Source organism: Myxocyprinus asiaticus, chromosome 16 (genome assembly GCF_019703515.2).
Source record: "Myxocyprinus asiaticus isolate MX2 ecotype Aquarium Trade chromosome 16, UBuf_Myxa_2, whole genome shotgun sequence".
Lineage (NCBI taxonomy): Eukaryota > Metazoa > Chordata > Actinopteri > Cypriniformes > Catostomidae > Myxocyprinus > Myxocyprinus asiaticus.
In genome coordinates, this window is record NC_059359.1 from 15,423,860 (window position 1) to 15,444,791 (window position 20,932).

At 40.6% G+C, this 20,932-nt stretch overlaps 1 protein-coding gene across 11 annotated transcripts in view; it reads left to right on the top strand.

The window, feature by feature from the left end:
- The window catches only part of LOC127453603 (receptor-type tyrosine-protein phosphatase U-like), a 374,740-nt gene that overhangs the window by 175,028 nt on the left and 178,780 nt on the right, over positions 1-20,932 (top strand). For all 11 annotated transcript variants that reach the window (XM_051720082.1, XM_051720086.1, XM_051720087.1 and 8 more), the window contains exon 4: positions 9,062-9,137. In XM_051720082.1, the coding sequence (XP_051576042.1) occupies positions 9,062-9,137 (76 nt within the window). The remainder of the gene's footprint in view (positions 1-9,061; positions 9,138-20,932) is intronic.

Sequence of the window (20,932 nt, forward strand, 5' to 3'; positions counted from 1 at the left end):
TTTATCAAGATATCCTACAGGATAATGTCAGGGTGAATGTGTGCCAGCTGAAACTCAGTAGAAGTTGGATGATGCAGCAGGACTATGACCCTAAACACTGAAGTAAATCCACTACAGAATGGCTTCAAAAAAAGAAAATCCACCTTTTGGAGGGGCGCAGTCAGAGACCAGACCTTAACCCAATAAAGATTGCTGTTGAATGACCTTAAAACCTCTAAACGTTGTGCAGGTCTAATTCGCAGCTTGGTTGAGGTTATAGCTGCAAATGGAGGATCGACCAGTTATTAAATCCAAGGGTTAACTTTTTCCACAGTACTGTGAATATGTAGTGGGATGTGTTCAATAAAGACATGAAAGATTATAAATGTTTGTGTATTGTTAGCTTAAGCACATTGTGTTTGTCTATACTTTTTGACTTGCATGAAAATGAGATATAATTTTATGACCAATTAATGCAGAAAGCCAACTAATTCCAAAGGGTTCACATACTTTTTCATGCCACTGAATATATTTGCTTTGAAAAATGAAAACATTTTACTATATAAAAAGATGTTCTGATATGTTCACTTCCGTGAAAGAGTAAAATGCAAAGAAATTTTTGAATCAGAGTTTTGAATCTATTTAAAAAGAGCAGTTTGAACTGGTTTAAACTGAACTGAATCAAAATGACCAACTCTAAAGCATTTTTATAATGGCGTTCTAAATCAGAGAATGCATATTAGAATCTCTGTTTTAAAAGCAGTATCTTCACGCTCTCTGCACGTGAGTCACGATTCTTTAGGAAACTTAATGGCCAAATAAAAAGCACTTTAAAATCCTCATGATATTCACGATGTTACCTACTTTTATAATGCCTGCACAAACTATTTTGCCTATTTTTTTTATGTTGTGAATATTCAATATATCACCCAGCCCTAAACAGTAACTTTGGGCTTTTGTGTTCTTTACACACAAGAACATGTGACTATACCAAAAAAAAAAAAAAAAAAAAAGAGGAGACAACACTTTCTCATGATATGATGGGCACTCGTGTTTATGTGACAAGATACCCAAGATTTTTTTCCTGTCTGCCACCTCTGAACATCAGTATAGAGAAAGGGGAGGGGAAATAAGAAAAATTAAATGGAGAGTGATAGGGAGAGATCAGTGAGGATGAGCAGAATGGAATCGGGTAGGGATCACCTTGAGTTTTAAAAATTTGAGTTGAAATATCCCTGTCTGCCATGCTTACTCTTATATTTCTGCTATTATTTTCGTGAAGGTGTAAGAGATAGAGGGAACTTATCAAATATTAAAGATGTTATCGGGTCTGCCAAGACTACCAAAAAGAATCTGCATGGTTTCAGCCCAATCATACCTTTCTTTCTGCATCTCTCTCTCTTTCTCTCTCTCTCACACACACACACACACACTGTCACTCTCTATCACACACTCACTCTCTTTTTTCTGTCTCTCATGGCCTTCTAATTAAATTCACATCACATCAACAAATCTGTGTCTATGTTTTTCACTCTCCGCCACATTGCACAACAAAGCTGATGCCAAGAACGAGTAATTGAACCTGACACATTTTTTAAGAAAAGGCATGAGAGTGTAAATAATAAAAATTGATGACGGGAAAAGAATGAAATGTGAGACACAAGAGGACATTAGGTCAGATCCATTAATAATAATGCAGATGAATAAAATGCATTCCAAGAGGATGAATTCCTTGCATGAGCAGTGAGGAGTGAATACATTTGATTGTGTGGTTCTGAGTTTCTTTATTTTAATCATGTTGTTTTAATCTTTATTCTTTTGTTTTACTCTTGACTGGAAATGTAGAAACAATTCTGACTTTGTCAGAGCTAGATTTTCTTGTCTTTTCCGGAGAGACTTGTTTGTTTTTTGTTTGTGTGTGTCCATCTTGAATGTCGTCCTTCACATTGTCTCTGTCTCTCTGTCCATTTCTCTCTCCCTCTCCCTCTCCCTCTCCCTCCCTCTCTCTCTCTCTCTCTCTCTCTCTCTCTCTCTCTCTCTCTCTAGTAATTCCTATAAATTACATTTCCTCTAATCCTCATATAACCCTTCAAGAGCATATCACCTTCACAGTCTAAGCACAATTCTCTTTTGCTGGTCACCAGTATATACTGTGTTACATTTTAAATGCCTGTGTGTTGTTGTCCCTAACAGGTGTTTTTACTTGCATTATTAGCAAGACTTCCTTGGTCAACCAGCTTCCCCAGTAAAACCATGCTGGTTTTAATGTCTTGACAATTTCAAGATGGCTGGTCTTGTACAAACATGGTCAAACGTTGAGGTGTGCATTCTGACACACAACACCAGCTAAAATTCACTGCCAACACATTATCTAATGTTTGGTTAAAGAGTTTATGTGAATTACAGAATTCTGAATTGCTAAAACACATTTCTTTAAAACTTCACCCATTATCTCACAACTGTAAATACAAAATCAAATCTTCAAACCACATACACCCTGACTCTTCTGACAAAATCAAATAATCGCCTCAAAACAAAAATCTGTGCTCAAAATCAAACAATGCTTTCAGATCATACACACAGCAAGTCAATATATAAACACTACAGTGCATTCATTAGACACTACATCAGAAAATGGAGAACACAGTGTCTAGGGCATGTAGTTACAGATTTTATTTTAACTTCAAAAAAAAAAATAATAATAATAATTTATGTATAGTAAGCACATTTTGCAATTACTGTCAAAAAAAGTATAGTAATCACAACTTACAATAGTACATTGTATATATTGTATACTGTAAGTACTGCAAGTAATACAGTATTGAATATTCAGCACTTGAATACTGTAAAAATACAGTAGTCCAACTGCAAAATCCCAAAGAACACTAAATGAAAAACACATTACAGTAAACTCAAAAATGTTGTGCAACTGCAAAATCAAAGTCAATGAGAGATTCATTCTGCCTCAGCATCACGTTTTCACATCATTAGAAACGAGTGTGAACAATTTTGAGTTGTTGTGTGTAAACGATGATAACTGTGTTGTAGTTGTGTTTAACTTTTGCTGCCCGTTTTTACCGTTTTGCAACAGAAGTGCATCACAGTGCGAAATGTGTTTTAGTGAGTGAGAATGAGTTTTGCAAAAACAATGATTGATTCGACAAATGGGTTTAGGCCACTGAGCATTTGATTCAGAGAATGGGGTTTAGTGTTTTAGCAATTCAGAAAAACTGTAATGTACTCTTTTGGTTTTGTTACCTTACTTTTTGAAACATGCTTGTACCTCTGCTCTGTTAAACCAATAGCCCATTGCTGTAATAATACTTTGTTATAGAAGGACAAGTGTTTCTACTCAATACTGTGTAGGAAAATGTTGGATTAAACTCAGCCCCACATTATACAGTAAGGCCAATTCACAAGGTTGCTTAAACTCTACTTTTTTGCTCTTTATATTCATCATAAATCGGAGACATTAATTCCACAGGAGGGAAGTTGCCATGGATTAGAATAAATTAGATACGGGTGGAAGAATTTAAAAGGGTAAGAGCTCCTTCAAAAATATTCTGTCTTTGTTTTCGGAGGGTTGATGGCATGCAATGATAGATAGATGGATGATAGATAGATAGATAGACAGATAGAGTGATAGATAGATTGATAGAGTGATAGAAGAGATGGGCATTTTCCAAAAAAATGGTAGTCAAGTACTCTAACCCACAAAAACTGTGTAATCAATTACTCGTAAATTAAAATGTAAGTTTCTTCTACTAAATCTACTAAAAATCTACTAAAAAACAAACAAACAATTTACAAAACAACAGTGAAGTATTAAAATACATTTTGCTTAATTTAAGTATAAATAGGCTTTCCTTGCCATCCATGCCATGATGACATCTCTGATTAATTTTCACAAAATTAGAACAAAAATCTGTTTTAGTATAAAAAAGGCTCATAACATGCTGATTAATGAAGCTAAATTTAGATAGGAAAAACGTCCTGGCACAAACCTGGCTTAGCTGAACCGTCTGAATCACATATCAGACAGATGAAGATAGTTTCACTTTGCTTCATTTTTGTTTTCTACAGTGTGTTTAAGCAAAAGATGGCAGTATCTGTAGCTGAGTCTCCACTACTATTGTTAAAATAACTGCACCTGCAACTACGCACAGTAAATCAGGCTTTATGCGGTGCTTCATGTCTATAGCTGAGAGAGAGGCAACGCGCGGGGAGCAGGAATAAGCGTGTAGCGCTGGAAGCGCTTTATTCCCGCTCTAGGGAGAAATATTTCTCTCTAGCATGGAACACGCTATTCCCGCTCCATGGGCGTATATACATATGCTTACACAACCACTTAGCAAGGTGTTCGATAACTAGCACAAATATTTAGATCTCGGCCCGGATTGATGTGTCCTTTGGTCCGGATCCGGACCAGAGTCCAACTATTGAGTACACCTGCTATATATAAACTCTGAGTCTACATAAAGGCCATCACATTATTACAGTATAATTTCACATGTTGTTATTATTCAGAAAAACAAGTGGTGAAAGTTGGCTGAAAGTTTTTTTGTGCTAACGCACATAAACAGTTTGTCATACCGCTTCGCAGGTAGATACCTCATCAGTTGATTTGCATGACTCCAACAAGATCCGAATATTAATGAAGTAGAATTAAATAAGAATTAAAATATTACAAGTATTGCAAGTGCTACACTAGGCTTTGCTTTTAAAAGCAAAGATGCTATCATGTCGTCTTTTCTCATTCTACACCTCAATGACACACATCCACAGCTCCCTCCAGAGGACTCAATTGTAACTGCATGATTTAGTGATAGATTCAGAGGGAAAGTATAGAATTCAGCGCTGCTCAAGGCAGGCAAATGCGCAAAGAAAAATCAATTTGTGATATTCAAGTAGTGTTTTTTTAATAGTCGACTAGATGGTGCAGAACGAGTACTCGATTAGTCGATTACTCATGCACATCCCTAATAGATTAGAGTGATGTTGTGAAAGAGCGATAGATGGAGCGATAGAGTGATAGATAGTTATAGAGCGATAGATTGATTACTAAATAGATAGAGCGAAAGATTGAAAGATCACAATATATATAAAGTTAGGTATTGATATAATGCACATGTAATACAATTGAACGATAGCAAATGAGACAGAATCTGTGTTTTCTTTCTGAGATTGATGATATGCAAGCAACCACACCCATGGGCTTGTGGTGGAAAGCTGAAAACACATTTTTGAGTAATCTTCCTTACTAAAACAATGCATCATCCTGCAGGTCTCGTGTCATTTTATTGTGGTTCCACAGCAATCCTTTCCAACAGGAGATTACAGTTGGGTTACAGAGCCTGAGCCAGTGCTGGTTGTATATCCTGCTGTCTGGAGCCACTTTCCCCTCTCTTCCCGCAAAGCACATTGGGTTTTGTAGATCTTAATCAGAGACTTCACATCCATCCTCACGTGTGTCGGAGCTGGCAGAGGTCAAGGCAGGGTTAGGAGGATGAAATCACGCTGTTCTGTGATAAACAATGTGTCTGACAGACCAATGGGAATTTTAGAGAGTCTGGAAGGTGTTGCTGACCAGGTGATGGTAAAATTAAACCTGGAACAGAGCATCTGTACTTGGAAGGCTCCGAGAGATATTGTGTCTGAGTGTTGACGGAAATTTAAAGCAGTAAACCGCAACTGCTGCAACTCATACAAATCCCTTTGTAGCAATAGCAATACACGCTGTACACGCTGATAATTCTACCCATATTGTTTTGCCGTAAGGATGAATCATGTGGCAACTGCTGTGCTGTTTCATCAGCTGCGGGTTAAACTTTTAACAGTGAATTGAGTAATAACCCTCAATCAAAACCACAATCAATATGAAATGTTATGCACTTTGATGTTGATGGTCCACCAATATTCATTGTCATGGAAACAGATAAATTTCCTTTATTCCAATAAAGAGACAAAACATAAAGAGAAGAGTAAAGCTTTTGTTTGGTTACTATTGATCCACAGATGTGAAAATTGACTAAAACTGAAAATTATGTATTTAAATAAGACTTGTTTTTTGTATAACTATAACTTCTATTGACATTATACATTTTTGTGATTTCAAAAAGAATTGACAGCAATGGGATTCACTAGAGAGCATTTGGTAAGCAAATAAACTTTTTCTCATTTTAGTCTCCTGCTTCTCCGATTTTTCTCTTGAGAAAAAGGCCCATGAGTCTCATGTGGAGTTTCAGAAGTGATCTCGGCAATGTCACATACTGCTAGAGTTTTTCAATATATAAAAGTCTGCAATACAAAATCAGAGATTTCAGTTATGATCTCAAACATTTCTCATCAAATGCTTCAAGACCAAACGTGACCTGCTCCATAATTTAGTCACTTTGACCCGTAAACACATTTCTAGAATTATAATCCATATCTTCAGAAGCAATATGATAGATGTGGGTGAGAAACAGATAAATATTTAAGTCCTTTTTTAACTATAAATTCTCCTCCATGCCCAGTAGGTATAAATCTACTGGGCAGGGAAATCTACTCCATGCAAATCGCAAAAAATAAAAGAAGAAGAAAGTGAAAGTGAAGGTAGAGATTTATATTAAAAAAGGACCTAAATATTGATCTGTTTCTCACCCACACCTATCATATCGCTTCTGAAGACACGGATGTAACCACTGGAGTCGTGTGGATTAATTTTATGCTTTATTTATGTGCTTTTTGACCTTCAAAATTTTGGTACCCATTCAATTGCATTGTATGGACCAACAGAGCTGAAATATTCTTCTAAAAATCTCTGTTTCTGTTCAGCAGAAGAAAGAAAGTCATACACATCTGGGATGGCATGAGAGTGAGTAAATGATGAGAGAATTTTCACTTTTGGGTGAACTATGCTTTTAAGTCTCTTAGGCTATGAAAGAGCAATTTTTTTTTTTTTTTTTTTTTAAAGATTGTTTAGGGTATAGAAAGATTTTGTAAATATGCAGTTGTCAGTGTAGATCAATGCAATACAGAACAGTAATTGAAATTTTAGTGCATTCCTATTATTTACTTGACAGTAAACAAAAAAACAGTTTCGTTTTGAAGATTTTTTGATGCAATAACTTTGAATTCAAGTGTGGGTAGCCACCCACACTAATACTGGAAGAGTAAACACGGCCTCCACCCTCCCCTCAATGTGTAATAACATCTCATCATCGCTGTCGGACGCACAATATTGATTTGATTTCATTACACTGGGGTGACCGTCCTTTGTGCACTGCCATTGGAGTGTGTGGAGCCTCTCTCTGGTCCCCGGGGACTCGTGCCCCTTACGTTCATATTATGAGCTTGTGTGTATTCGTGCGTGTGTGTATGTGTGAGTGTGTAGCATGCCGAATGAGAACCATGTGTCACAGTGCACACAGTCCTCTGATGAAGCCATTATTTTCTATAGGCCCTAGGGGCCTTAGTGAAGTTGCCATCCATTTTCACTCCTTTTCTCATTCTCTTTTTCTATTTGGCATCCTTTTTCTATCCTTTTTTTCTCTCTCAATGACTGTCAAAATTTTTGAAGTGCAAAACGAAGAAGGATGAAATTCTTAGCCTCATTTTTCACTCTTTCATCAACTTGGTTGCCAGTTTTGTTAACAACTAGGTTGCGTCTCATACTTGTTTTTCTTATATTCCCTCATTATTTCATAAGCTTAAAGTGTGTAATTTCTGCACCACTAGTGTCACCAAATGAAAGTGTAAAAATAATTATGCTTTTTGGGGAAAAGGCTTACTTAGGAGAAAGTATTTTAACATCTAAAAAAATTACAAACTTAGCTTTAGTGAAGCACAATTCAAGTTCTCTAAGACAACAATTTAAATAAGTTTTATTTGTGTAAAGCTTTATACAATACATCTTTTTCCAAAGCAGCTTCACAGAAAATAGTGAAAAAAAACAAACAAAAAAAATAGTGCCCAACAAACCCCCCAGTGAGCAAGTCAAATGCAACAGTGGCAAGGAAAACTACACCTTGTCCTAACCAGATGCAACATGATAAGATTACAGCGACAAGCAATCTGTCTGTCCACACCAGGCGCAACGCGACATTCATACACTAAAATGAAGATCATTGATAATAAAATGTAAAAAAGAAAACAGAGCATGGAACAGTCTGTTTATTGAACACATCTAATTTTCTCACTGAAGCTCCGTAACACTTTCAAAGGCAAGCCCGAGGTTATAAATACACAATTACACATACACACAGGGAAAAGTTGCTATATGAATCGCATTCACACAGTACTCCTGTTTTTATTTCACCGATCTCCACATGACAAGGAAGCGGGGATGAGCCGGTATTTCTCCCCGTTGCCATTCTGAACTGGTGTTACAATATATTCAGTTCCTGAGAAATTGTGTTCCAGTGGGCAGAGCATACATGAATATTCATTAATTATCCTGACTTGCGCGTTGAGGTGGAACTGAAAAGGTTAGCACACCACCGTCATGATTCAACTTGTGTGAAGGATTATTTTGAATATAATAACAATAATTTTAGACCCATTTGTTGACTGCGCTGGCCGGCGCGACGTCGCAGAAATAGAAACCATTTCAAAAATAGAAATCCCTGTCGCTGTCGCTTGTCATGTGTCATGGCTGGTTTGGACAAAAACTCTGATTAACATGGAAAAGATACCTTTTATTGCATCACGGCATCGCGTCTGGTTAGGACACAGAAGATGTTACATAAATAAAAATAAATCTACAGTGGGCAGCCCATTAAAATTATTGTGCATTTTGCTGTAAGCTTGATTAAACTATCATGGTGATATTCAATATAATTGAGAATTAACATTTCAAAAGGTGTCAATGAATACCCCAAGGCATCACTCACGAAAAGAACATTTCAAAGTGAACAAACATCAAAAGGAGTTTGAAGCTTTTTATTTATCTAGTCACACTGTATATTTCAAATACAATCAGCTACAAAAGACTTAATTTCACTAATTGACACAAAACTATGCAAACATTTCCACAAGTCAAAACTATTCCGGATTCAAACACATTTCTGAAGGTCATGTTTTCCTCTCTTTGTATTTTCAGATATTGCTGGAGGCAACAGTGGACCGTCGAGGCTACATTGCTGTTGATGACATACTCCTGTTGAACTACCCTTGCTGTGAGTAGTACACACTTTTGTATTGTAGTTTGTGGGAGTGTCTTTAAACTGCATGAAAATGCAAAGGACTGTACAAATGCTCGGTTCACTTTAGCCTTTTAATGGATGTTATGTTGCTACCTGCTTATGCTATTTTGAGCCAATTTATTGGAGCTAAAAACATTCAATGGAATATGTTACGCTACAACCATTGTTGTTGGTCTGAAGTTAAAATTAGCATCATTTAATTTTTACACCTAAAAGAGATGGTATGTATGCATCACATACTTGAAAAACAGGACTAAGAATAGCAAGAAAATACCTGAACACATTGGGTTTACAACCAGCCATTATTTGGCCATTATCGGCATCAACCTATACTCATACCAATTTCTGGCTCTCATTTTCTGTTTTCAATTAACTGTTTATTTATTTTCAGCTTTGTAGTATGTGTCTCATTTTCTGATATTAAATGTAAACGTGAATTTTCACAGCAATTTCTCGCCATGATTAACATTTTTGATCGAAGCAATGGATTCCTATGAAGCCATATCACACCTGCAGCAAACTTTGGCGCGCATTCGTGCCCATTGTTTTTTATGTTGAATGTGTCCATTTTTTTCTTTCTTCACCCGGCGGTGAAATGCCCTGACCAATAAAATATGAGCTTTGGATCATGTGTCAGGAGCCGCTGCAGTTACCAAAAACTAGCGTAACTGGTTGCACTAAAGCACAGAAAGCTGTTTTGACCACCAACATTAAATGCTGAAGTAACTCGAGGAAGAAATCCTGAACCAGCAGTGAGGATAAGTATTTCATTTGCATCAAATGCCTTAAAAACAGAAACTTTTTTTTCTCATTTAGGTTCACCTAACATATAAATGATGTTGATGCATCACTACCTTGCATCTCCTTAAAAAAACTCTCAGATCTTATGTGGATTGTCTTTATAATGCATTCCATGTTGCTTTATTTTTTGCTTTTGCATTTAATTTTACGTGTGTTCTTCTATATCTCTTATACACTGTTGAGCCAAAATATTATGACCACTCACAGGTGAAGCAAATAAAGTTGATCATCTCCCAACAAGGCCACATATCAAGTCTGGGTAGATTAGATGGTGAGCGAACAATTAGTTTTCATAGTCAGCTTGTTGAATGCAGGAGAAATTGACAGGAGGAAAGACTTTGACAAGGGCCAAATTGTTACGGCCAGAAAAATGGGTCAGAGCATCTCTGAAACGGCAAGGCTTGTGGGGTGCTCCCGGTCAGCAGTGGCGAGTACTTACCGACAGTGGTCCATGGAGGGACAAACAACAAACTGGTGACAGGTTGTTGGGCGCCCATGGCTCATGCGCGAGGGCAACGAAGGCTATCCCATCTGGTCTGAATCGACAGAAGGTCTACTATGGCACAAGTCACAGAAAATTGTAATGATGGTTATGGGAGGAATGTGTCACAACACTCAGTGCATTGTACCCTGCAGCGTATGGGGCTGCGTAGCCATAGACCAGTCAGAGTGCCCATAATGACCCCTGTCCACCGCCGAAAGCAACTACAATGGACACACGAGTGTCAGAACTGGACCTTGGAGCAGTGAAAGTAGGTCACCTGGTCCGATGAGTCCTGTTTTATTTTACATCACGTGGATGTACGTGTACATTTAAGCCATATACCTGAGGGAGTGATGGCAACAGGATGCACTGTGGGAAGACGACAAGTTAGTGGAGGGAGTGTGATGCTCTGGGCAATGTTCTGCTGGGAAACCCTGGGTCCGGCCATTCGTGTGGACATCAATTTGACACTTGCCACCTACCTAAACATCGTTGCAGACCAGGTATACCCCTTCATGGTAATGGAATTCCCTGATGGCAATGGCCTCTTTCAGCAGGATAATGCACCCTGCCACACTGCACACATTGTTCGGGAATGGTTTGAGGAACATGATGGAGAGTTCAAGGTGTTGCCCTGGCCTCCAAATTCCCCAGATCTCAATCCGATTGAGCATCTGTGGGATGTGCTGGACCAACAAGTCTGATCCACGGCGGCTCCACCTCGCAACTTACAGAACTTGAAGGATCTGCTGCTAATGTCTTGGTGCCAGATACCATGCCTCGGCGGGTCAGTGCTGTTTTAGCAGCCCATGGAGGATCAACAGCATATTAGGCAGGTGGTCATAATGTTTTGGCTCATCAGTGTATATTTGACTGTTTTTGCCTTTGAATCACTTTTTTAAATAAACTTTACGGATGTGGTTTTCTTCGCCAGATATTAATATCAATACTATTGTTGACTTACAGGGCACTGTGTGCATTTATATACCAAAAACTTGTTGGTTTCTCCACAAACATTATGTAATCGTTATTTATGTGCTATCGTTAACTGTTGTTAACAGCTATATTCTCATTAAAAGTAAAGTATCTAATAATGGGTCAGATGAAGATAGGTTTTGTTGATTGGGATTTGTGTTTTATTTATATACAAGTTTTTGGTATATAAATGCACACAGCACTGACCCGCCGAGGCATGCTATCTGGCACCAAGACATTAGCAGCAGATCCTTCAAGTTCTGTAAGTTGCGAGGTGGAGCCACCGTGGATCAGACTTGTTGGTCCAGCACATCCCACAGATGCTCAATCGGATTGAGATCTGGGGAATTTGGAGGCCAGGGCAACACCTTGAACTCTCTATCATGTTCCTCAGGCTCTATATAGGCTCTTGTCGTCACGTAATTCTATTAATATTTAATATTAATATTGGTAAACTACATTATTTAACATGAAATATTAACAATTAACAATACTTTTACAGTACTCATTAATCTTGGTTAACGTCAATTTCATATACTAATACATTTTTTAAATAATAATAATTCCTTACATTTATATAGTGCTTTTTTAGGCACTCAAAGCACTTTACATAGTATTGGGGGAATCTCCTCAACCACCACCAGTGTGCAGCATCCACCTGGATGATGCAACAGCAGCCATAGTGCACCAGAACACCCACCAGTTGTTGGTGGAGAGGAGGAGTTGTAGAGCCAATTAATCAATGGGGATTATTAGGAGTCCATGATTGAGAAGGGCCAATTGGGGAATTTGGCCAGGAAACTGGGGATATACTAGGGGTTACAAGAAGTGTCCTGGGATTTTTAATGACCACACAGAGTCAGGACCTCAGTTTAAAATCTCATCTGAAAGACAGTGTATTTTTACAGTATAGTGTCCCTGTCACTATACTGGGGCATTAGGACCCACACAGACCACAGGGTTAGCACCCCCTGCTGGCCTCCCTAATACCTCTTCCAGCAGCAACTTTAGTTTTCCCCACAAGGTCTCCCATTCAGGTACTGGCCAGGCTTAACCCTGCTTAGCTTTAGTGGGCAACCAGGTGAGAGCTGCAGGGTGATATGATGGCTGGCTTAAAAGTTGTATACATTAGCATTATGAACCAACATGAACTAACAATAAAAATATATATATATATTCATAAATTAACATTATTATAATAGATTAATACATATTTCTTGTGTTCTCTATTTAATTTCATTACTGTCTAAGAGAAACTATTGAAATATTAAAGAGATTTCAGCTTCAATCTTTGCTGTGCAGCGTCTGGATCAGTATGCAGCACATGTAATTGTTAGTGGGAACCTTGAACCCTACTGGTCACTAGCAGGCTGAGATAGCCTGCTACCTACAGGGCATTATGCTAGAAAACAAACGAGACAAAGATGTGGTGGTTCAGAGCCGCAAGGTGTTGTTTGTGAGAGTTTGTGTGTGTGATGTGTTTGGCCCTCCAGTGCAGTGAAGACTTTTGCATATGAAGCTGTGATGTCTTTTATTGCTGAGGGGGAAGAGTAGAAATCCTTTAAACAGCCCTAATCCAACTGAGCTAATCACTTGATTTTGTTTGTTAACCGGATGCTGGAAGTTAAATTGTAAAGGGTTGAATGGCTTGCAGGATGGTATTTATTTAAATGTTTTATGTATGAGTTGCTGAAATGGTTGAATTAGTTTCCATGTGTACAGTGTTTTGGTAATGGTATTAGATAAGCACTTTAAATACTAAGTGTTCTCTCCATATCTGACTTTTATTAAAGACCTAGCTTATTTGTATTAAAGAGATATGAAGTCCCTTGACGGTATTGAAAAATGTAGTCAAATATGTAGCATGTTTGCTAAAGGTTAGTTTAAACCACAAAACTCCAGTTTGGATTTCATGGGGTCTTCAAAACAAGCTGATTCATGAGATATAAACATCTCTATACTGTATAGTCCATATCTATTCGGTAACTTCGCTGATCTTTTCTGATCTTTTTCAATTATTAGCCGTAATTGTCACTTATGTGCTGAAATGCTTTTGTTTGGTGTCCAGCCCTTTTGCACATTGGGACAAATCCAGGGCTAGATAGGTGGCTCACCCAAGCGATGTGATCCTCGCTCAGAGTTAACAATCCTTTTTCATTTCCCTAGGGACACCTTAATGTTTTTAGGGCTTCATAAAGTCTAGTGACATACATATTTAAATAGAGAAAACTGACAAAGTGCTATTAAATAGCAATAAAGTGCATTTCCAAACAAGCAAATCAACAGATGCTTTGGTCAAGAAAGCTCATCTTTGCTGAGTCTCTAAACACCCCCCTCCTGTGCCCCCCACCACTTCCTGCAGGCGGCAGATGGCATCATCTAAGCCCCACTGTGCACATTAAATAATTAAAACTCTCATCAGGACCTGGACACACATTGTCTTGAGTGGCATTGCGCCAGACTGCGGAAATCACCATTTGGCAAGATAAGCCAAAAAGGGAAGGAAGAAAAGAGGATTGTGAGGGAGAGACTGAGAGAAAGATGAGAAGATGTTTGTTATGTGTGATATCAGGCTCCATCTGATTCTAAGGGGTTGTTCTTACAGGATGCGTTTTGCATCTATCTTCGTGCTTTGGAATTGTTTTTCTATAAAAAAAAAAAAATTTGCTAGATGAACATTTTTTGACCGTCTTGACACGCATCACTGCTTTTTCAGTGTCTTAACATTTTTAAGGTGGCGTGTCATGTTAAAAGAACTTAAAATTGGGGCCTGGGTAGCTCAGCGAGTAAAGACGCTGACTACCAACCCTGGAGTTCGCAAGTTCAAATCCCAGGGCATGCTGAGTGACTCCAGCCAGGTCTCCTAAGCAACCAAATTGGCCCGGTTGCTAGGGAGGGTAGAGTCACATGGGGTAACCTCCTCGTGGTTGCCATAATGTGGTTTGCTCTCAGTGGGGCATGTGGTAAGTTGAGCATGGATGCTGTGGTGGGTGTCATGAAGCCTCCACCTGCACTATGTCTCCACAGTAATGCGCTCAACAAGCCACGTGATAAGATGCGTGGGCCACCACAAGGACTTAGAGTGCATTGGGAATTGGGCATTCCAAATTGGGGAGAAAAAGAACTAAAAATTTTAGTAATGCTTCTTGAGACACTTGCATTCCATTCCATTTGTTGTGCTGCATCTAACGTTTTTAGAGCAAGTATGCTTTCTGTGTGTACGGCCCCTAAGGAGGGTATGGAGGGTATTACATTCATTTGAATTTTATATGCCTTTATGTTTTATCACTCTTGTGTTGCAGTGAATACACTATGTATTGTTCAAAGAAGACTTAAGGAAACAAACTGACATATTTAAACATATTCAACATGCTGCCTGCAGGACGTAACAGATTTTTCAGCTCCTTTTCACACTCTCTTGTTGTGCATGATTTATGTTTGCTCATAAAAAACATGAATTGTGCATAACGTAGTGGCTTGCCCACGGAACATGTGGCCACCCGCAGACTACAAACAATATAGCTATGAGTTCTGCCTGTTTTTACAAATAAAGTCAACCAAACAATCTTTCAAATACAAAAACACGGCTCAGCATGAATGTAGAAAACGGCATTCTCTCCATTATAACAGACCTCATTTCCCATTTCATAGGGGCTTCTGCTTTTGTTGAAGGATTTCAGATGTACTGTGGGTAGATGGTCTGCAATGACTTTGTATGCTTTCTACTTATATGGGGTTATTTTTGTTTCATATTAACATACAAATGGAAAGAGATTTACAAATAAAAAGTTGGCTCACAAATAAATTTAATGAGATCCACAAATAAATGTAATGAGTTTTGCAAAAATGAAAGGAATTCACAAATAAATGAATCAGATAACGGCCATATCACACTGACCAATCCTAGCATGTTCTAGCTTCAACCAATCGTGTTTTGTTTTAGAATCAGGGTGGGATCAAGCTCTCTTTTCAACAGGGTCTCTTGACAAGTAAAGAACTTCAAAACTTTAAAAGAAGCAATCTCACAAACGCAATCAAAATGACTAAGAACTCCAGCTGTTTTGTCCAATTCCAGTGTTAATGTGTGCATATAAAATATACACACATGTATTGTCTTTTGTAGTAAAATGCATGACAATTTATAATCTTTGTCACCAAAATAAATACATCACTTTAGCCAACAGAGTTGCTTTGAGTAATTTTTTTTAAAAATAGTTATGCTCTCTAACAATTATTTACCTAACATGCCTTGATAAAAGTGAATAAAACAATATACTGAATAGATATATCATCTAAATGTCAAATACATACAAATGTCATTTACATTTCTTCATGTTGTTCCAAACCTGCATGACTTTCTTCCATGGAACAGAAAAGGTGATGTCAGGAGGAATAAAGTTAGGGACTGAAATCGCTTTCATTGGATGGGAAAAAGCAGCAGCACCATGACTAAATCATGTGGGTTTTAAACAACATGAGGGTGGTTAAATGACAGAGTTTTTTATTGAGGAGTGAGCTAATGTAAGTAAAGTATATATATATATATATATATATATATATATATATATATATATATATATATATATATATATATATAAAGATTTGACATTTCATTACACATTTTAAACATATTCTATATTGGCTGCTGTTCTTCTGCAGTGTTTGGATCTGACATGTAACATTAAGAATCAAGGTTTTGATGACACAAACATACAGTATGTTTCCCATCATGTAGCCAGGAATTTCAATCTAGAAACTTAGTTGAGATTAAAAGAGCAGCCTCTGATAACTGATCCCTAGAACACCAAGCAACACACCTAGCTAGAAAGCTAATTATCAAGACTTTCACAATAAAAAATAGGCTATTTGCAATATTCAACATTTAACATGTTTAGAAATGAGATAAAATTATACAAACCTGAAGTTGCAGTGTGATTTATTCCACTGATTGCGTCTGCTTCTTTTAAAGTTTTGATGTTCTTTACTTATCAAAAGACCATATTGAAAAGAGAGCTTGATCCTGCCCTGATTCTAAAACAAAATGTGATTGGTTGAAGCTAGAACGTTCTAGGATTGGTCAGAGTAATATGGCCGTTATCTGACTGGCTTGAAAGACAGTGGGTTGAGTCCACCTATTTGTGGATTTGTGTGAACATCTTGCAGCTAGAAATGTTTCAGGATCCACGAATGAGTGCTGCGATCCACAAATGCACAGGAAGCAATCCACAAATAAATGCGGATGACTCACAAATGAATGCTGGGCAGTGTTGTGTTTGTGAGTTAAAAAATGTATTTTTAAATCTTATCTTTAAATTTTATTTATTTGTGAATTCACTTCATTTTTGTGGAATTCCTAACATTTATTTGTGGATCTTAAACAATTTATTTGTGAACCAACTTTTTATTTGTAAATCTCTTTCCATTTGTATGTTAATATGATACAAAAATAACCCCATATACTTGCCTTGAGGAGGAAGCAGTTTCATTGCCAGAGAGGAGAAAAGACATGTGGTAACAGAAGAAGAGATGATTTAAAGATAGCTCCATCACAGGGCCACAAATCTAAGTTAGCTAAATGTCCTGGTTACTTTCGTAACCTACGTTCCCTGATGGAGGGAACGAGACATTGTGTCGATGTAGTGACACTAAGGGTCACTCTTGGGTGCCCCAAACACCTCTGCTTTTTGAAAAACGGCCAATGGGAATTGGTGAGTGGAATTTGCATGCCACTCCCCATACGGGTAAAAAGGGAGCTGGTATGCAACCACTCATTCAGGTTTTGTGCTGAGGAGCCAAGACAAGGTCCCGGCCATTTCAGCGGGTAGTTCAGTGTTGTGGCAAGAGGGACACAACGTCTTGTTCCATCCTGAGCGTGATATGCCATCACGATGGCGTCAACGACCCAGTGGGTGATCTTCTGTTTGGAGACAGCGCTTCCTTTCCGTTGTCCACCAAAGCAGTCAAAGAGCTGCTCAGAGCTTCTAAAGCTCTGTGTGCGATCCAAATAGATGCGTAAATCACGCACCAGACACAGCAACGCCAAGGCTGGGTCTGCCTCCTCCTGGGGCAGTGCTTGCAGGTTCACCACCTGATCCCTAAAAGGGGTTGTGGGAACCTTGGGCACATAGCCCAGTCGGGGTCTCAGGATCACGTGAGAGTAACCCGGACCAAACTCCAGGCACGATTCGCTGACAGAGAACGCCTGCAGGTCCCCTACCCTCTTGATGGAAGTGAGCACAGTCAGGAGGGCAGTCTTCAAAGAGAGTGCCTTAAGCTCAACTGACTCAAAGGGAGCTCCCAGTAGACCCCGAAGGACTACAGAGAGGTCTCACGAGGGGATGTGGACTGGTCTGGAGGGATTCAACCTCCTGGCACCTTTCAGGAACCTGATGATCAAGTCGTGCTTCTCCAAATACTTACCATCTACTGCATCGTGATGTGCCAAAATGGTGGCTACATACACCTTCAAGATGGAGGCGGACAGCCGCCCCTCCAGCCTCTCCTGCAGGAAGGAAAGCACCGATCTGACTGCGCATCTCTGGGGGTCTTCGTGTCGGGAAGAACACCACTTAGCGAACAGATGCCACTTCAAGGCATACAGGCGCCTCATAGAGGGAGCCCTAGCCTGAGTGATCGTGTCTAACACCACGGGTGGTAGGCCACTTAGGTCTTCCGCGTCCCGTCCAAGGGCCAGATGTGGTGATTCCAGAGGTCTGGTCGCGGGTGCCAGATGGTGCCCTGTCCCTGTGAAAGAAGGTCCTTCCTCAGGGGAATTCGCCGGGGGGGAGGGGGGGCTGTCACGAGGAGCGTGAGGTCCGAGAACCACATCTGGGTGGGCCAGTAGGGTGCTACTAGGATGACCTGCTCCTCATCCTCCCTGACCTTGCACAGGGTCTGTGCAAGTAGGCTCACTGGGGGAAACGCATATTTGCGTAATCCCGGGGTCCAGCTGTGTGCCAGCGCGTATATACCGAGGGTTGCCTCGGTCAGGGCGTATCAAAGTGGGCAGTGGGAGGATTCCAGGGAAGCAAACAGGTCTACATGTGCTCGACCAAATCGACTCCAAATCAGCTGGACCACCTCGGGGTGGAGTCTCCACTCTCCCCTGAGCATAGCCTGTCGTGACAGCGCGTCCTCTGTGGTGTTGAGGTCGCCCGGGATGTGAGTGGCTCGCAGCAACTTGATGCGCTGCTGACTCCAGAGGAGGAGACGGCAGGTGAGTTGTGACATGCAGTGGGAGCGTAGACCACCTTGATGGTTGATGTACGCTTCCGTCGCAGTGTTGTCCGTCCGGACCAACACATGCTTGCCCTGGATCAACGGCCGGAACCTCCGCAGGGCGAGCAGTACTGCCAACAACTCAAGGCAGTTGATGTGCCAACGCAGCCGCGGGCCAGTCCAGGAGCCGGCAGCTGTGTGCCCGTTGCATACAGCGCCCCAGCCTGTCTTGGAGGCGTCCGTCGTAACCACGACGCACCTGGAGACCTGATCTAGGGGAACAACCGGCCCGTAGAAATGCAAGGTCAGTCCAAGGGCTGAAGAGGCGGTGACAGATTGGTGTGACGACCACGCCATGCCCATCTCGGGACTCGAGTTTGAAGCCAGTGCTGAAGCGTTCTCATATGCATCAACCCGAGTGGTGTGGCCACCGCTGAGGATGCAATATGCCCCAGGAGCCTCTGAAAAAGTTTCAGTGGAACCGCTGTCTTCTGTCTGAATGCCTTCTCACCGGGGAGAGCTTGCTCTTTTCCCAGTTGACCCGAAGCGCCAGTCGGCTGAGGTGCGTGAGCACCAGATCCTTGTGTGCACACACAACACATCCCAAGAGTGAGCTAGGATCAGCCAGTCATCAAGATAACTGAGGATGTGGACACCCATTTCCCTTAGCGGGGCAAGGGCTGCCTCTGCGACCTTCGTGAAGACGCGAGGTGACAAGGACAGGCCGAAGGGGAGGACCTTGTACTGGTACGCCCGGCCCTCGAAAGCAAACCACAGGAAGGGTCTGTGTCGAGGTAAAACAAAGACGTGGAAGTACACGTCCTTCAGGTCTACCGCCGCAAACCAATCTTGATGCTGGATGCTCGCTAGAATGCGTTTTTGTGTCAGCAACTTGAACGGGAGTCTGTGCAAGGCCCGGTTCAGTACTCACAGGTCCAAGATTGGCCGCAACCCACCGCCTTTCTTTGGTACGATGAAGTAGGGGCTGTAAAAGGAGAGCCATGGCATGCAGGGTGGAGGCGGCTTGTCCAGCGGCACCGTAGGCCTTAGCTGTCAGAGATGACGTAAACCTACAGGCCCTGGATGGGAGCTTCGGGCTCCCGCGCCAGGTGGTGGTGCTCTGCGGGTACAAGTGCTCCGCGAGTGCCTTATCCACCTGGGGGATCACCGACGAGCCGGCGGTCTCCCCATCCGAGAGCCGAACTGGGGCAAGCGAGGATGCTGAGGAATGGGAGGTCTGTGGGGGGTTACCCAGAGGAGATGCTCCCATTGAAGTCCCCAAATTGCCCCCAGTGCTAACTGACGCGGCCTCATACCTATAGGTAGAAGGACCGAGGTGGGGAGCCGCTGGGGTGGCTTGCTTTCTTACGAAGGCAAGCCGCGACTGCAACGTTGCCATGTTCATGTTCTCGCAATGAGGACAAGACCCATTCACGAACAATGTCTCCGCGTGGGCAGTGCCCAGACACGTAAGACCGTCAGAAGCGGAGAGATAACGACCTCAACCAGGAATAACACACAAACGGAAGGGTATCTTTAAAAAGACGTTCCGTGTGTGCCGCTCTTTTAGGATTGAAAATATACTCTTTTAGAATATACTCTTTTGTTTTGCGCTGCCGAAGCGCCCAGGGGCGTTCTCTGCACTCCACAGGTGCAGAGGGGTAGAAGCTGCTGAAATGCGCCGTAAATCCAGCAGTTTGAGGTGAACAGTAGGGAGAATTGAATTCAGTGCACTGAATGCAACCACTCGGCTCCGAAGACAAAATCTGAATGAGTGGTTGCATACCAGCTCCTTTTATACCAGTATGTCCAGGGGAGTGGCATGCAAATTCCACTCGCCAATTCCCATTGGCCTTTTTTCAAAAAGCAGAGGTGTTTGGGGCTCCCAAGCGTGACCTCTAGAGTCACTACATCGACACAACGTCGAGTGAGTGACAGATAGGGAACCCCTTTTATTAAGCCTACATAAAAGATGGGTGATAGTGCTTTTCTATCCAACTATTTCAACAGTGTTGTATGCAAATTAAGTATAAATTAGCCAAAATTCCAAGAGTTATACAAATTCACATGATTTTGTTGCAAATATGAGCTCAAAAGCATTAAAATAGCATTCAGTAGAATTTTGCAAAGCTCTCTGAAATTGAAGACTTACAAGGATTTCTAGAAAATATGTTTAATAGTTTGTTCAGGATCTACGGAGGATAGTTTACAGTTTAAAAGGTGATTTGTGCACTTTATTCTTATTAATTTTAAGATTAATTTTTACTTACTGGCTAATCAGGCTTCTTTT